At 37.2% G+C, this 16873-nt stretch overlaps 1 protein-coding gene across 1 annotated transcript in view; it reads left to right on the top strand.

Annotated features, from left to right (window-relative positions):
* The window catches only part of RAB3GAP1 (RAB3 GTPase activating protein subunit 1 (catalytic)), a 32716-nt gene that overhangs the window by 10145 nt on the left and 5698 nt on the right, over window positions 1-16873 (top strand). Inside the window, exons 2-17 of the mRNA XM_010000394.1 lie at window positions 598-738; window positions 2018-2150; window positions 2384-2462; window positions 3133-3252; window positions 3833-3998; window positions 4766-4865; window positions 6754-6835; window positions 7636-7704; window positions 8412-8485; window positions 9187-9279; window positions 11664-11833; window positions 12113-12211; window positions 12548-12720; window positions 13756-13810; window positions 14084-14419; window positions 15530-15667. Coding sequence (XP_009998696.1) covers window positions 598-738; window positions 2018-2150; window positions 2384-2462; window positions 3133-3252; window positions 3833-3998; window positions 4766-4865; window positions 6754-6835; window positions 7636-7704; window positions 8412-8485; window positions 9187-9279; window positions 11664-11833; window positions 12113-12211; window positions 12548-12720; window positions 13756-13810; window positions 14084-14419; window positions 15530-15667 — 2028 coding nt within the window. The remainder of the gene's footprint in view (window positions 1-597; window positions 739-2017; window positions 2151-2383; window positions 2463-3132; window positions 3253-3832; window positions 3999-4765; window positions 4866-6753; window positions 6836-7635; window positions 7705-8411; window positions 8486-9186; window positions 9280-11663; window positions 11834-12112; window positions 12212-12547; window positions 12721-13755; window positions 13811-14083; window positions 14420-15529; window positions 15668-16873) is intronic.

Raw genomic sequence — 16873 nt, 5'->3', positions numbered from 1 at the left:
GCCGTGTTGGCCGGTACCTGCTGGCACCTGGATCCCCCCGGAGCCCGGTCCCGGAGGCTCCAGGCCGCAAGCGCTGAGTGGGTGAAGGGGATGTAGTCCTGGTGTTCCTGAGCTCAAGTGAAAGGTCTGGATCGACGTCTGGTTTGCAAGGGGTTGGAAGCAACGTCTAGAAGGCTTATGTGTGTTTTTAAGGAGCTTCCTGGTTGTTCAAATGGTCACCTCGTAGCTGAAAGCTTTAAAAGTTAGTGGAGCAATCTGCCAGAACCCTTGAGGTGAAGAATGCTTCTGTTTTCTTAATGTATCGGGTTTTTTCATACACTTTTTTTTCCCCGGTGATGCTGTCTGTGGCAAAGATTGTAAGCACTGTGTTTTAAACCTGAATTTAGTTTATAATTTTGTGTCGAAGGCTTATGTAGCTCTATCTTAGCTGCTAAAAGTAACTATAGTCTGAAATGTAACCATAGGAGGGCCATTTTATTTGTACAAGGAAGCAGTTGTGGTTTTTTATTGTGATACTTCTGGGTTTTTCTGTTGGTTGTTGTTTTGGGATTTTGAAAAACGGATTCCATAGCAGGGCAACATATTGCCTGCTTTTAGGGAGCTGAATTATTGTACAAGCTTAGTGTTCAGGAAATGTTAATGCCTTTTCCCCTCCCTCATAGATTTATTTCAAAAGTAGAAGAAGTACTGAATGACTGGAAACTTATTGGGATTTCTTCAGGCAAACCTCTAGAAAAGGTCAGTTACTGCTTCTGAATTTTCTTTTAGAAGTACTAGCTAGCAATACACGTGTGTATGTTTACATGTATTGCTATTTTCTTAGGTGTGGCAGGTAAAGATTTTTATGGGGGAATTATCTTGCAGAAGTGGTGATTTGACAAACAGCTGCTGTAAGTTTGTTGGTGGGCTGCCTGCCATACAGGCTGTTTCCCTGGTAATGTTTGATCTTCATATAGGGACTGGTGATGTTTTTATTCTCAGGTTTAGATCTGGAAACGTTGAATCTGTTCTAAATTCTTAAGGAGTTTCTGTTTGCCCTGCCTTGTGCCTTTGTTGTGCCTCACCTAGGTATGGTTGAGGTTTGCTTGTGATTCAGTGTGTTGCATAGGTTGGAGATATTTTTTTTTCAAAGTCTAATTAGGGCCTTTACAGTGCTTTCTCAGACCTGTAAAATGCAACAGAAATTGCTGAGCTCCTCTGCATACCAGTGCAAATAAATTCATCTGTTCTGGATTGAATTGTTGCTGTGGTTCCAGAGGAGTTTTGTGATTCTTGATTTTAGTCAGGGTACAGAGTATTCAAAACAAAAGCATTATCGAATTAACTAGATTTCAGCCTTAGCTGTATTTCTACATGTCTTCTTTTCTAGACCAGACCTCTCTTTTTGGTGTCTAGTGAGAAGACACCCTTTACAGATCAAAGGGTTGTCTAAGTTGCTTTTTTTTTAGCATCAGCATACAATTCTGTACAGTGATGTTGGTGTTTTTTTTCCTAGAAACTTCCCTATGCTGTGTTTTAGTTTTAAAATTATTTATCCTTACACACAGAAGTTTTTCAAAGTATAGGTACAAAATAATTTGTCAGTGAAAGCATATTAAAATAAAATATTAAAGTAGTATTTGTGTAGAATGTTACAGATAAAATCCCAAATGGGAGACCTGCGTCTTTAGGCGAAGTTGTGGGTGCATATGTTTAAAATGCATAGTTTAATATGAAAGGATATATCTGCATCTTTGTTGCCATATCATTCTGAAGACTTCTCAGGGGGATATGTGGTCCTAGCAAGGAACATGATTATTGGCAGCATGGATTTTAGTATTCAGCTCACTTTATAATCAAGTGCTTTGTGAATTATTCCTTTTTTATAAATGAATCCATGTTTAGCTATTAAAAAAAAATATTTAGCAGTAGCAAAAGATTACTAAATAGAATAGATCATGTAGGCAGTATGCCTTTCAAGGCTTATGAATGCTAATCTAAATGTATGTGATCAAATAATCAATTTTTTTATATGCAGGGTGTATATACCACAGGAGCATGGGAAGAGAAATCAGATGAAATTTCATTTGCAGACTTCAGGTTTTCCATTACCCATCATTACCTTGTACAAGAACACAGTGACAAAGATGGGAAAGAAGAACTGGTAGAAGGTAGCTGATAGTTCTCTTGCCCTTACCTGTATGGATATGACAAAAGACAGTTACAGAATGTGGAATTCACAGCACATTGATGTGTTTCTGTGTGAAATTTTCTGGGGTCTGAGGGTTGTGATCTGACATTTCTGCTATTCATGTGCTTTGCGTTAAACAGATTGCTAATGGAAGTAAATTGTAAGGCAGCTGAAGAGATGATGATGCTTTTATGTATCAATTTTTTTCTGCAGATGCCCTTCCTCTGCCTATGCAGGACTTGCTGTGCATGAACAATGACTTTCCTCCTAGAGCTCACTGCCTGGTAAGATGGTACGTGTACTGCCTCTCATCTTTAATATAAATAAGCACAGCCATTGAAAAGTATTTGGTGCTGGCACAATTGCTTGATTTTTTTGGTATTGTTTTGTTTTTTCCATCAAGAGTTAAAGCTTAAGTAAAATTTTTCTTTGTACTGGACACAGAAAAAGAAAACAAAAAAGCCACCATAGTGGGCTTATCTTTTTTTTCTTTTTTTTTTTCCCCAAAAAATATTTTCTTTTTGGACTAACCAGGCTTGTATATTTGTAAGATTTAAATGCTCTATTAAGAAGGAAAGCTGCAACATCTTAAAACCACCACCCAAATTCTTAGTGATGCAGATCTCTTAACACATTGTAGCATTGTTCTAGAGAGACTGTTTTTATGCATAAATAGTTACAGTTGTTATTAATACTCAGGACTGATAGACCAGGAAGTCCTCAAGTTATTTTGAGTACCATGGTTGAATGCTGTTAAATTCCAGTAGTTTCTCATTGGAGAATCTGCAGCATTTCATGCCCACTCAGTCCTTGACCTCTCTAAAAGAGGCACCTACATCAAAATAACAAATTCCACAGTGTTGGAGAAAAATTAGGTTATTCAGTTTACAGTATCTCTAAAAATTCTGTTTCAATTGGCTTGGTAAAAAAACAAATGTGCTCTTTCTTCTCTCCATCTGAAGGTATGGCTTACGTGAATTTGTGGTTATTGCTCCAGCTGCAAATAACGATGCAGTTCTTAGTGAATCCAAATGTAACCTTTTGCTGAGTTCCGTTTCCATTGCACTGGGGAACACTGGCTGGTAGGTAAAAGCACAAAGCATAAACCTTTTAACATGTGCAGGTAAAACTAGCAGACTGTTATTGTGAGGAAAAAGTATGGAATTGCTAGCAGAATACATTCAGTGTTTGTTATATTTGCACCACAATAGTGTTACAGAAGGATTTAAAAAAAAAAGTTCCCAAGGAAGCTTTGAAAAGATTGATTGTGTTGTTTATATTTGTTACTGTTTAGCTGTTTATTGTTTTACTATTTTATTATTTTACTGTTTATTTTTGAATGACTGGCATACAAAATACAACTTTTGGAAGTGGACTTCTTTCCGATGTGTGGTTACAGTAACTCTGATCTTCCTCAAAAAACAGGCTGAAATTTAGGTAACTGAAGTAATGGATATGCTTGTGATATGACAGTTTGCAGGGTGTTGCATTTAGTGGTGAAGTTTGCAGTATTTTCCTTTGATTCCTGATAAGTGTTTTAACCTGTGCTGCACTAGGAGGAAATGTATTCCGAAAGAATAGTATGCTAAAATATCTAGCTAGTTTTACAGACTACAAGACAGCATGCCATGTTAAATAATCTGAAGCATTAATGTTTTGTAGTCAGGTACCACTCTTTGTGCAAATACATCACAAGTGGCGACGAATGTATGTTGGGGAGTGTCAGGGTCCGGGAGTTCGAACTGACTTTGAAATGGTTCATCTTCGCAAAGTGCCAAGTCAGTATACTCACTTATCAGGATTACTGGATATCTTCAAATCCAAGATTGTAAGTGCATTTGAATGTATATAACTGATATTAAGAATAAGTGTTTTATTACCTGGTTGCTTGTAGGTTGACTTCTGCCTTCTAGCGTTTGGGGGTTTTTTCTGTCAAGATGACACTTGTGCTGCCAATACCAACAAATCTTTTCCCAGATATTGCCAGTATCTAGCAATAGAAGGAGAACTGGTATGGGTTTTGTTTCCTCAGTGTTACCACCTTCTTCCCTTTTTTTCCACTGGTGTGAGAAAAAATGTCTGGTTTACATTTTTCTTGGAACAACCCTCTGTTCTGTTGTTTGAGAAGGGAGGGTTGGGGTAGCTTTTTCTTCTGATACTTTTGTCACTCTCTGTAGCTGAGTGAAGAACATGACGAAATGTGGGAGTTCTGAGTGGAGTGCTTGTTTATGGAATGGTATGGCTGACTGCAACACTTCACAACTAATAATGGTAATCAGAAATCTCATCAAAACACTGAGGGGAAAAAAAACCCTAATGAAAACCTAACACCTTCTGAGACAGAATTACTTCTGAATTATCAGCTAAATGGAGCATGTGAATGTCTCGTGCATTTTAGGAAGCTTGTGTGCTTACTTTTTTACCTGTGAGTGTCTTGTTGGGCACTGGCTTTACTAGTAATATTCAGAGTCTTGCAATTGTGATAAAATTAGCTCTACTACAAACCATTGTAACTAATTTGTGTGCAAGGCCTGGGGTGTTTGAAAGGATATACCCTTTACATTGATTTTTTTTTTTTTCTCAAATATTTTCAAGGGATGCCCTTTAACTCCACTGCCTCCAGTTAACATGGCTATTCGCCTCACCTATGTGCTTCAAGACTGGCAGCAGTATTTCTGGCCACAGCAGCCACCAGGTAGGAGATTTGTGTCCTCTGAATAACTTAAGTAAATAAGCCAAGCAGGGAAAATTTCTGAGGAAGCCATTCATTATAGTAGCCTTGCATGATGGGGAAAAGTAATGTATAGTCTTATATCTAAACTACTTACACCTATGCCATAGTGATGCTATTTATGAGAAATGGAGTGAGTTTGCTCACTTGGTAATCTTACAGTGAACTCTCATATGTTTCCTTGATGGTAATGCTTTCTTCCTTAGGTGTCAAGGATTTTTTTTAACAGACCTATTAACATGCAGGTAGCATCAGAAAAAAAAATAATTAAAACTTCTCCTGGCTCAAAGGTAGATAAGTCTATAGGAAAAAGGTAGATGTTTCTTCTTACTGTGCATTCCTATTAGTGATGTGGTATTTTAGGCACAAGATGGAGAACCAGTTGAAATACCCAAGTTCTATTCATGGCCTTGGTAGTAGTTTTATGTAACAAGGTTAAAGTATTTAGGGCACACTTACAGGGACAGAACCTGTATGACCTTGGTCTGATTATCTAATTGTTTGGCTTTCCTTTGCTTAAGAAAAAATTATTCTTACAGTAATCAAAGGTGTGCTTTGAAGAAGTCTGTAGTGAAGCTGATCCTGTGTGCTTTGTACGTCAGGTGTGTTGAAAATACATTTAAAGAGAATCCTGTTCTTCAGGATCAGAGAAAATCAATGCTTTTTTAAGTAATAGTTTCTCTTTGTAGGTAAAGTTTACCTAAAGAACTTGGGAAATGTTCTAGAGATTTTATTTTTTATTCTTTCTTCAAATACAGAAGTTAATGTTTTCTGTAGCCTCTCTGCCTTGCTATAGTTATTCATTGAGTCAGGATCCCTGGTGTGTGATAAATTACTTGTATCACTCTGATCATATCTCTTGATTTAAGCAGTTTGAATAGATGCTGCTCTTTTAGAGGATTGTGGTTATGGGAGCTAGTGGCATAGTGTACTGCAGAAACTGGAGATGGACAACATCGTTTTTAACTCTGCTGCTACATGCAGTTTTGTTTTCATGTTTGTTGTGAAGAACTAGACCTGTACTTTATTACCTGTATTCAATTAGCTCTTCTCAAATAAAAACAAAGAATTTAAATGTGTTGTTTATCCTCTCTGAAGAGGAAATTATGTAATTAAGTTATTAAAATACTTGAACTGTTCTAATACATGGCTTGTTTTGTATGTAAACAGTTTGTCAGATGCATTTAAGGATCAGATGCTGTAAGAGCATTATTATAATGGCATTGCACTACATTATTATCCATTTAAATTTTTGTTCAGTGAAGAATGTCTATTTTGGTTTATATATTTGAAGGATATAACATGAAAAGTCACAGAGGATGCTGGGAGGCATCTTAAAAGCACCCAGGATTACAGGGAAGCTCCCAGATAATTTGATTAAGTTTTTAACTGCAGAAGACTTAATATACCACTCTTTTAATATTTGGAAGTAGTTGTGTTTTCACCCTGCAGAGTTGCTCTTCTGGAGTTTCCCTTTTCTGCTTGGAACTGATTTCTGCCTAAATGTTTTTATGGCAAATTTGTGTCTGTTAATTCTTGTGTCAACATTGACTCTAAGGCTGCCTTTATAGCTATTGTCTTTGCCTGTATGAAGGGAATAACCTTTCTTCAACATGGATGACAAGAATTTCATCTGTCTTTTTGAATGTTCAGTTGCTTGATTACTTCCCAGTTTCTGCTGGAAACTATTACTTCAACTATATGCTAGGATTGCATTTCCATAGCTCTGCTTAGCTGTTCAGCTATGCTGTGGTCATCCTATATGCTGCAGTTTTTTTACTGTGAAATTAAGATGATATGCTGCTTAAAATATTCCTTTAATTTTATATGGAAAACATTGATTTGTCTTCAGATATAGATGCTCTAGTTGGGGGAGAAGTTGGAGGCCTTGAGTTTGGGAAGTTACCATTTGGTGCCTGTGAAGATCCCATTAGGTAAGATAAGAGTTCAGAACACTGTTTTAGAACTTCAATTATTTACTAAGGAAGTTATGTTATTTTTATCTTAGCTTTGCCTGCCTATCACTTAGTATGTCCCTAACAGATGATTTATTTATTCAAGTACATAAGAAACATCTGTGAAAAGTAATGGTCTAATACCAAATAAGACGATTTTCAAAAATGTCTAATCATGTTCAGAGTACTGGCTTACAGATCTTTCACTGTAAACTTCTGGAGTACTCAGTTTCACTCTGAAACTATAATGTTGAAATGTACCTTGATTGGAGTTAAGCTTTAAGAATGGTGCATCTTCATTCAGGGACTGGACTTCCTCTCATCTTTTACTTTGACATTTGTAGAAGGCTTAAATAGAGAGAGTCTGTAAACTGAGTTCTTGCAATCTCTCAGTGTCCTTGTCTGAACACCCCATCACCACTCCGCAAATCTAGGAATCATTTTAATGTATTAGATAGTGTTTCATGCTGTAGGCAATTCGTGAAAGTTGTTAAATACAATGCACAATTTCTGCAAAAGGAGAGAGGGGTTGTGAAAGAGTCCTGTATGCCAGGCACCAGTCAAGTTTACTGCAGTCCTGGGTGATGTGCTGCAGAATAGCCAACAGAACGTATGCAGGGAGAAAACTCCTTGGAAAATATGCACATTTCTGGAGGTGGCTGCAAACTACATAGAGGGACTTATATATGAACTATTATTATTACCTTTCAAGTTCTTAACTATGATGAAGAGAACACTTTCTACCAGCACTGATAGACCGAAATCTTGTTTTGTTTCAGTGAGCTTCATTTAGCTACTACATGGCCTTACTTAACAGAAGGTATAATTGTTGACAATGATGTTTATTCGTAAGTATTTTGTCTGGATTACATATATCTAGAAGTGTACTTTGCTTGTGAACTGCTGCATTTTAGTGACATCTGAAATGTGTGTGGCTTTGTGTGTGAAAGAGAGCTCATTTTGAGGAACACTATGGGCCGCTGATAGAACATCTCATTTGGGAAAACACCTCTTGAAATGCACTTCTGTATGAGAAATACTACTGTCTCGTAATATCGACAGAACATAGACTTCAATTTTTGGGCACATGCTCATGCTGGACTCAAAAGTTCTGTGTATTGCATATTTTTTGCAAAAGTTGATAGTGGTATGTGGAAAGAAGAAACAATTGACTGATATCCCTCTCCCAAAACTAACCCAGATTTTTCTGCTAAGCCTCACAGAGAGGAAGAACAGTGTATAGTGATACTTAATAAAAAAGATGAAAAAAAGTGGTTTATTATTTTAGTTCAGAAATGCATTTTCAACATCAATACGCTTTAAAAGAAGACAATTTAATTGTAACTGAATTGTTCTCATGTGTAACTCATGTTGTCATGTTAGGTGTGTGCTTGAGAACAGAGACTCTTGCTTGCATATTAGAGTGTTAGTCATGTTCTATGTAACGTGGTATGTTTTATGACTTCCATGGCCTAACTGGCTATGACATTACATTTATTGAGAGTGTGCTACTTAACTCTTCATTACAGTGACAGCATGACACTTTTTTTTTAAGTGATCTGGATCCTATGCAAGCACCCCAGTGGTCTGTGAGAGTCAGAAAAGCAGATAACCCTCAGTGTCTACTGGGTAAGACATTAGAATTCCCTATCTTCTCTTATGGCTTTTAACCTATTAAGATATAAAGTTAGGATTGAGTTGTTGATTACCTCAAGACCTGTTTCCTCACTCTCCTTTTTTTTTTTTTTTTTTTTTTGGAGTGGACAATAGTTTGGGCTTCTTTTTCAAGAACAGAAGCTTTGCAAAAAATGAAGTTTCTGGTTTAGGTTATCCTGAGTCTGTGTACCATGAGCTTCACTGATACTGTCATTTCACCAGATCTTGGAGAATAAGCATTTACTCTGTGTGTTCTGGGAAAATACTGATTTCCTAGAATCTTTACATTTTATTATATGCCTTCTGCATTTATCCATTTCCTTAGTTGAATGAGCCTGTCTGACAGGTAGGATGGGTGTGCCTGGAGAGCTGTACTTTGTCTGTCCTCACCTTTTAGCTTGTGGGGAAAAGTTTCATCTTGCTTTGGGTGAAGAAGTGGATTAAACTGCACGCAGAGCTGTCCTCTGGAGAGGTGACTGAGAGCTGTCTAGGTGTGCGTTTTCCTAACCTTTAATGATGTGCTTTACAGGTATTTGTGCTTTGGAACAAATTATCATGTTCTTTCAGATGAAAAGATAAAATTGACTGTCCCTTGGGCATAATTTTGAGAGCTAGCTTGCTGTTCACAGATATTTTAACTAAGTGGTTGTTCAGAAACTTTGTGTCTTTTATAGGTGACTTTCTTACTGAATTCTTCAAGCTTTGCCGTCGGAAGGAGTCGACTGATGAGATACTTGGGAGGTCTGCATTTGAAGAAGAAGGAAGAGGTAAAACTAAAATCTTGTTGATTTATGTTAGTTGTTTTTAATTGTTTTGTGTTGTTTTTACCTTCCTCAGCCCCTTTTCCTGACTTTGGATCAATCAGTGTTTATGCTTAGGCATTTTCTGTAATACTCCTGGGAGTTTTCTGGTCTGTGCTTGTCCTGAATGGGACGAGATAGCAGAGGAGATGTAAATGTAAAACAGAATTTACTGCAAACAGCACTGGGGTCCTAACTCTTTTGAAGTAGAAAACACAAGCACAGTCAAATTGTGGGGAAACTGGGAGATAGGTGCAGGAATTAAGGTTAGAATGCAAAAGGTATATTAACAGTAAAACATACTGCTAGTCCTTAGATCAAACAATGAAGGTTAACCATTAAAATGTTGGCAACTTACTTATTAGCAAGTTGTATACTAGGCCTAGAATATTAATTACCGACTTTAAAAGGATCTTACAATCTTGACAATTAAAACTTAACAATGAAAGACTGCTTAGTGTTAACTAATAAAGACAATAAGGGACTTAATATCTCTCATCCTTGCCTGGCCACAGCTGGTGTCCCTGGGTGGGTCTTAGTTCTTGAGAATCAATCTCTCTGGCAGGTGTCCCCACTAGAGAGGAGAAAGTCCAGCAACCTCCTGGGAAAGTGTATGGGAAGTCCTCTGATCATAGGTGGGACCAGTTTTTCATAGAATAAAGTGGACTGACTGCTGTAATGTAACTATTTAGCTGTACCTCCAAAATCTCTCATTGGAGAATAAAAGGAAAACAGTGGAAAAACCCAGGAAAGCCCTGTTCCCTCCAAGCAAACTCTTTTGTTTTTCTGTTGGTTCTTCCTTTATCTCCGTTTCAGGTCTAGTTGTGGCTGGGTTGGGCTCTGTGTTCTTCAGCACCAGAGAGCAGCTGGTGTTACAAACATCAACTTGGCCTCTGTTTGTATCTTTCAAGGTTGTTACCATCTCAGAGCCTGCTAGGCCCTTTCCTTTCCCATGAGAATCTTTCCACTCCAGGCCTGGGCCTGTAAAATTGAGAGACAGAAAGCAGTTGAATCATAGAGAGAAACTGAGGCAGGCATCTTGAGAGATGGAGTGTCCTGCTTACAGTGCTACATGGAATGATTTCTCATGAATTCCAGGCAAGCTTAGCTCCCAAATCCCCAGAGGACAGTTATCTGTTAAAGTTGTGGGCATTTTTTTCACTGGTAAGCAAGAGTTTAAAATTTGGCTAGTGTGTACAAGACTTTACAAGTGGTTTTGAGCATGCATCAAACAGATGTTTCTGTATAATTTTATGTATTTTTTCCCCACTTTTTTTTAAGCTTTTTGAAGTACTGTGCAGTGCCTGTTTTAACAGCCAGGTTAAAGCATCTTTAGTCTGCGTGAAAGGCTTTGCTGTCATCCTCTCAATTTTAAGGAAAAAACCTAACAAAACAAACCCCTAAACAAAATTATCTGACCAAGAGGTCAGACTTTATCTCAGCAGTTTAGACACTGACATCTTCTTGATGTCTTTGTACCTCTCTTTGGCTTTTCTTGCTGTATTTGGTGAACATTCCCTTCCTTCCTGCATATTGTCACCTTTTCTTCACTCCAAATGTGGGGTCTCTTTTCTTTGGTTATACTTGGTCTTAATTTTGAAGGAGCTCACTTTAAATGTGTTAGTGCGAGTAGGGTCTGTGTTACTCCTAGAGCTTGACATACAGTCTCTTTAGCCCTCTTTATCTCTAATTTTCTTGAAATGTTTGCCAATATGAGGGTATTTTGGCTGCTGTTAATTATTCACTTAAATTTGTCTGCCCTCTTTTTGACAAAGTTAATTCATGTTAATGTAAAGAGAGGTTCTGAAGTTTATCAGCAGCAACTCTGGAAACAATCTTTTGATTTGAGGACCTTAGCTGAGGACTCTGAAACAGAATTGTGGTTACAACATGTAAGTATATACATAGAGTGATTAATATTGGGTTTATTTAAGGTTTGTATAAAGCTTCAGCATATGGTTGAGCAGTTTTTGTGACCTGCAGTGTATTGGTTGGTATCAGGTTTAAACACTAGCTCTTCAGCAGGCTTTTTTGCTGATTCTCTGTCTGCAGGTATGCAGTACTTCTACAGTAGGTGGCAGACACTGTGTACAGCCAACTGAGACTAGTCTTCAGTAAATTAAATCAAGGAAAGTCTGTGATTCCTTTGTGACCTCATTCTGCTGCTTATCTTTGTTGCTAAGAACAGTGAATATCAGATATGGAACCTGACAGCACAGAGATGTAGCTATAGTTAACAGGGAGTTAAAAATGAGTACAAGACAGACTGAATATGACAGGTGAATTTTTAAAGAGAGATAGTCTTATGTTTTTTTTAGAGTTGTTCTGATTAATTTTATATTCTTTTGTAGAGGTTGCTGATATTACCCATGCTTTGTCAAAGCTCACAGAGCCAGCACCAGTCCCAATCCATAAATTATCAGTCACAAACATGGTTCACAGTGCAAAGAAAAAAATTCGCAAGCACAGAGGTGTAGATGAATCACCTTTAAACAATGAAGTTCTAAACACTATTCTTCTGGTAAGTGAGCTGTCTATGCACATTAAATTCAGATCAAACAGGTATTTCATGCTTCCACTGCTGCATTTGATTTACAGTTGATAGCAGAATTCTTGGGACAGCCTAAGTTGTTACAAGTCTCTGCAAAGTAAGTGGACTGCAGGTGAACTCTAGTTACAGTGTTAATGACAGGAATTGCTGGTATGTAACCAGCAGTAGCTTTATGGAGAAAGTGGGGAAAGCAGCAAAAACTTACTGATGGAAGTTTGGAATTCTAATATTTTTTTTTGTTTCTTCAAGTTCTTATTTCCTGATGCTGCTGACAAACTCTCAGATGGATTTGAAAGCAGAAGTAGCACTTCAGCAGGAAACAACCCTCCTCCAGAGAACGAAGATTATGTGAGTTTTGCTGGCTAACATTCAGAGAGAGAAAGTAATTTGGAGTGTGTGTTCATACAGACTTCTCTGTAGTCGCCCTATGTCTTGTAATAGATAACTTTTTGGAAAGAAGAACTTTCCTTTTTGAATCTCTAGGTAGAAATTTTGATTACTTTTTTAAATTATTTTTTTTCTTTCTTATTTCTTTCTTTTCTTCCAAAGACTGTAATTTTTGGTAGCTTATACATGCAGGCTTAAAATGTTAGTTGCTATTGACAAACAGGAAAGAGAACATATGGTTTTGGAAAAAAATGCCATTGTTCCTGTATTTCCTGCTTTCTTTTATTTCTTATGTAGAATCTCTTCAGTCAGTTTAAATCTGCTCCTTCTGATAGCCTGACATACAAACTAGCTTTATGTCTTTGTATGATAAACTTCTACCATGGAGGACTGAAAGGAGTGGCACATCTTTGGCAAGAATTTGTGTTAGAAATGCGCTACAGGTGGGAGAACAACTACCTTATTCCAGGGTAAGATTTATTTTTTAGTTGCTTTATTATAGAAAATATTATTTGTTTCAAGAACAGAGTAAGTTCAGTGTGACTTTGAAACATACTGTTTGTTTGTTTTTTCAATTGCTGATGCTAATCTCTATTTTTATTACTCTACTTGCTTAAAGCAGGAGAGGATAGAGAGCTGGGAGAAGCATCTCTGCCCTCCTTTGAAAGTTTGGAGATGCTTGGGGAAGCTGAAGTTAAAAAGCCCTCCACTCTGTCAATGAGGGCAAAAACAAACAACTGAACAAAAAAACGTATGCAAATGCTTGGCTTCTATTTTATCATTAGAAAAATTAAGGAGCTTTTGTAGGGGAAAACACCTTTGCATCATGGGGTTTTGCCACTTTTGTCAGGAAGCTGTTCCAAGTTCCTGCTGGTGTTTTCAGGCAGCTAATGCTGTCTCAAGTATTGCAGCCCTTCCAGGTTATGTCTGCTGCAGTAGAGCTTGTTGCAGATCAAACAGAGTTCTGCCAAGATAAGGTATCAGTGTAGAGCAAAAATCTATCCTGTCTGTTGGGTTTTTGTTTGTTTTGTTTTTAAATGGGGTGGACTGGCCATTTATTCCTTAGTTTGGACTTTCAAATGAAACAGAAGAACAGAATTTGAAAAATAGATGAAACAGAAGATGAAATTTATAGAGATCACTCTACTGTATCATTGCAGCTTAAAAGTAAAGTTCAAAGGTATTAAATTTTTTTTTTAAACAGTTACCCTTTTAACTTCCCAATGGAAAACTGATGAGGAAAAGCAGGGCTTGTTGATTTTGTACAAGTGTGAATGATCTCTTGAGTTTCAGAAGTGACCTCTAGGAAATAAAAGTACTTTAACATCTCGGCTTGTTCAGTCACTAGCATGTCTTCTGAGACTAGAAGAGCTGCATAGTTGAAATGGTGGGTGTGGGTTCAATGAGGTATTTGCCCCTCTTTTGGATTTCATTATTTAAGACCACATGTATGTGAAAGATTCAACTTTATAATTGATAATGATTACACTTCTACCTTTTGTTAGATTAGCTAATGGCCCTCCTGATCTGAGATGCTGTTTACTGCATCAGAAACTTCAGGTAAATATCACAAATTTAAGAACAATTTTTCTCCTGGGGAAACTGTCAAAATTGTAGCAATTATTAGCTAAATGTATTGTTATTATAGATTTAGTTTTGCATGTATTTTGGGGGCTGGACTTCATGTATAGGGAAAATCTTTGTTATAACAAGTTCAATGGAATTGTTATCTTTTACAGTCGTGTTTTCTGGTGATGTTCCAAGTTTTTCTGTGACATAGTTTCCATAAGAGAAGTAATTGCTAATCAATTTGCTTTTCCTTTAACTTGTTAGATGTTAAATTGTTGCATTGAAAGAAAGAAGGCAAGAGATGAGGGGAAAAGGGGGAGCGTGTTCGATCGTTCACCTGGTTCTTCTGGTGATAACCCTGATAAGGAGAAAGAAGTTGGCAAGTCTTGGGAATCATGGAGTGACAGTGAAGAGGAATTTTTTGAATGTCTGAGTGACACAGAAGATCTTAAAGGAAATGGGCAGGAAAATGGAAAGAAAGGAGGAGCAAAAGAAGGCAACAAAGAGCTTGCAAACTTAAAACCAGAAGGTCGTTTGCATCCACATGGAAAGCTGACGCTGCTGCATCCAGGAGAACCTCTCTACATTCCAATAACACAGGTTAGGTATAAAGAGCTGAGCCAGATGTACAAGACAACTCCCATGCAACATGGGTCATATTTAGGATTGTGAAATTGTATATTGTTTGCAGGTTATAGCCTCATCTCTTGTTAAAATTCCTAATTGTTTTTGGCCTAAGACTTTGTTTTCCATTTTTAAAACTTGATGAGGCTGTTAAACTGGAATGTCACATGCTCTTTGTTTTATGTGAGAATGAATCTCCTTACTACATTTCACCCCAAAACATTTTTTTAAACAAGAATTAAGCTGTCTTACCTACCTTACATTTGGGTGTCTTATATGTCTAGCTCTTGAGAAATTTTCCACCCCCACCTTACTTTCTTTCCTGTAAACTAGGAACTGCCATGGTCCTTCTACCACGTGGAGATTTATAGCTGACTGACCAGAGTACTAGATCAGTTTTACTGCTGCTTTTTTCTTTTTTCTTTTAAAAAAACATCAAACAGCCCCAAAAACATTTCTCAACTCATGACTAAAAGGCGATTAGCCATCAATTTTGGTGTCACTGTCTCAGACTGGTTTATCATTGAACAGCTAGAAATGTTACCCGACATTCTTGCACAGTGAGAGGGGATGAAATAGGAGGAGTGGTGTCAGAGGAAGTAGTTTTAATCTGCCATGCATGAAGAATACAGTATTTTTCATGTACTTTAGATAAATTTTAGCTGGATGTTGCTTTTCTGTGGGTAAAAGGTATGTGTGTAGCCAGGCAAAGTGTTGTCACCTAATTTTCTGATGACAGTATCACTGGCAAAAATTCTCTATCGCTTCAGATGGATTTGCATCCATCTTAACAAAATAGTATCAGTCAAATACTTCCTGGACTTCATCTGGATTTTGGCATTTTAACAATATATATAGGTAGCTCATTCTCAGGTTGTTTTCTTTTAATTTCTTTTTGTTAGTGTCTTCCTCAGGCGCACAGCTTGAGGCTAAACAGCTTTAGCAGTAGAAAGTGACAATTATTTCCTTTGAATACAAAGAAAGTAGGAAGAATTTTGGTGACATGGACAGTTCCACTCCTCCTTCCTTAAGAAGAGCTAAGTCTAGGAGAGGCTGCTTGTAAACTTGTGTTTTTCCATGTTACAGGAACCAGCACCTATGACTGAAGATTTGCTGGAAGAACAGTCTGAGGTACTGGCAAAATTAGGGACATCAGCAGAAGGTGCTCATCTCCGGGCACGCATGCAGAGTGCCTGCTTGCTCTCAGATATGGAGTCTTTTAAGGTACTACTACTTAAAGAACTCTGTGAGACTTCTTTGTTCTTAATTAAATTATCCCTCTTGCTTCTGTGGAACAATTTTGAAGATTTTTCTGACAAGTTTTGGGGTTTTTTTTATCCACCTAACAGTTTTGAAATAGTTCCAAGTTGAAAATAAAAAAAATTGATAAAACTCTTAGAACATGTAAAAATCTGTGACTATCCAGTCTGTTATGCTGCAGTGGTCCAGTACATCTTCACAATGTCTGTGGGAGTGAAAATAAACCCCAAAACATACAGTTGATAAACTGGGAATTAAAACTCAGATGAGCCCATGTCAGAAGAAAACTCGGCATCAAAGTCCTGAGTCAAAATTACATCTGTCTCCCTCCTTTGTAGCTTTTATTTGGTGTCTCATACCTGTACTAATTTTATAAAATACTGTGTCTAATTTTGTAAAATACACCTTCAATTGGACTCCAAATGGATAAAATGTAAAGGTCGTGTAAAGAAAAAAACTATCCATGAACACATTCACTGTTCTGCATTTAGACTTTAAGAATGTGAACGTAATTTTTATGTATAATTGAAAAAAATGTGCTATTTTTAATAGGAAGGGTAAGTTCTTAATATTAGAAGTCCTGTACAGCTGGTCATTGAAGTGAGACTGGAGCAGCTTTGGTTTTGGTTAATTTATTCCACTTCTTTTCTGAGCTCTGCAGGGGGAGCCAAGAGCACATAACACTGCTGCCATCAAAGGATCTGAAAACTCTAAAAACACTGGAAATTCTGTCACAAAATAGATTTGAAAAAGAGAAATTTGCAGTACTACTTTGTAGTAAAAAGATAGACTCTATAGAGTCAGAGCATGTCAGTATGTTTATTAGCAGTGACTCATGTCATATTATATATATGTAGCAGTTTTATTTCTATGGTGTGAGTGATCTGTAAACTCCAAGAATATAAAACCATAATTTGAAGTGGAAATGCAGCCCTGATAGGTATGTGGAATAGAAAGCTGGGTTTCCTTTTGTTTTCTAGACCTATAGATGTATTCATTCTGTTGATATTGCATCTATGAAAATATCAAGGTTTTTTCTTTTTGGGGAGATTTATATTTTTTCTTTTTAAAGGAAGAAGAAAAAAGTGAATTTTGTTACTGGAGTGTCAGTGCTGACAGCATGTTTGTGCCGCCCAGTGATTCTTTTAGGCTTGGGCTGTTTTTCATCTT

Source organism: Chaetura pelagica, unplaced genomic scaffold (genome assembly GCF_000747805.2).
Source record: "Chaetura pelagica isolate M959 unplaced genomic scaffold, ChaPel_1.0 scaffold386, whole genome shotgun sequence".
Lineage (NCBI taxonomy): Eukaryota > Metazoa > Chordata > Aves > Apodiformes > Apodidae > Chaetura > Chaetura pelagica.
The sequence above is the reverse complement of the archived record's forward strand: the minus strand, read 5'-3'. Positions and strand labels throughout refer to the sequence as shown.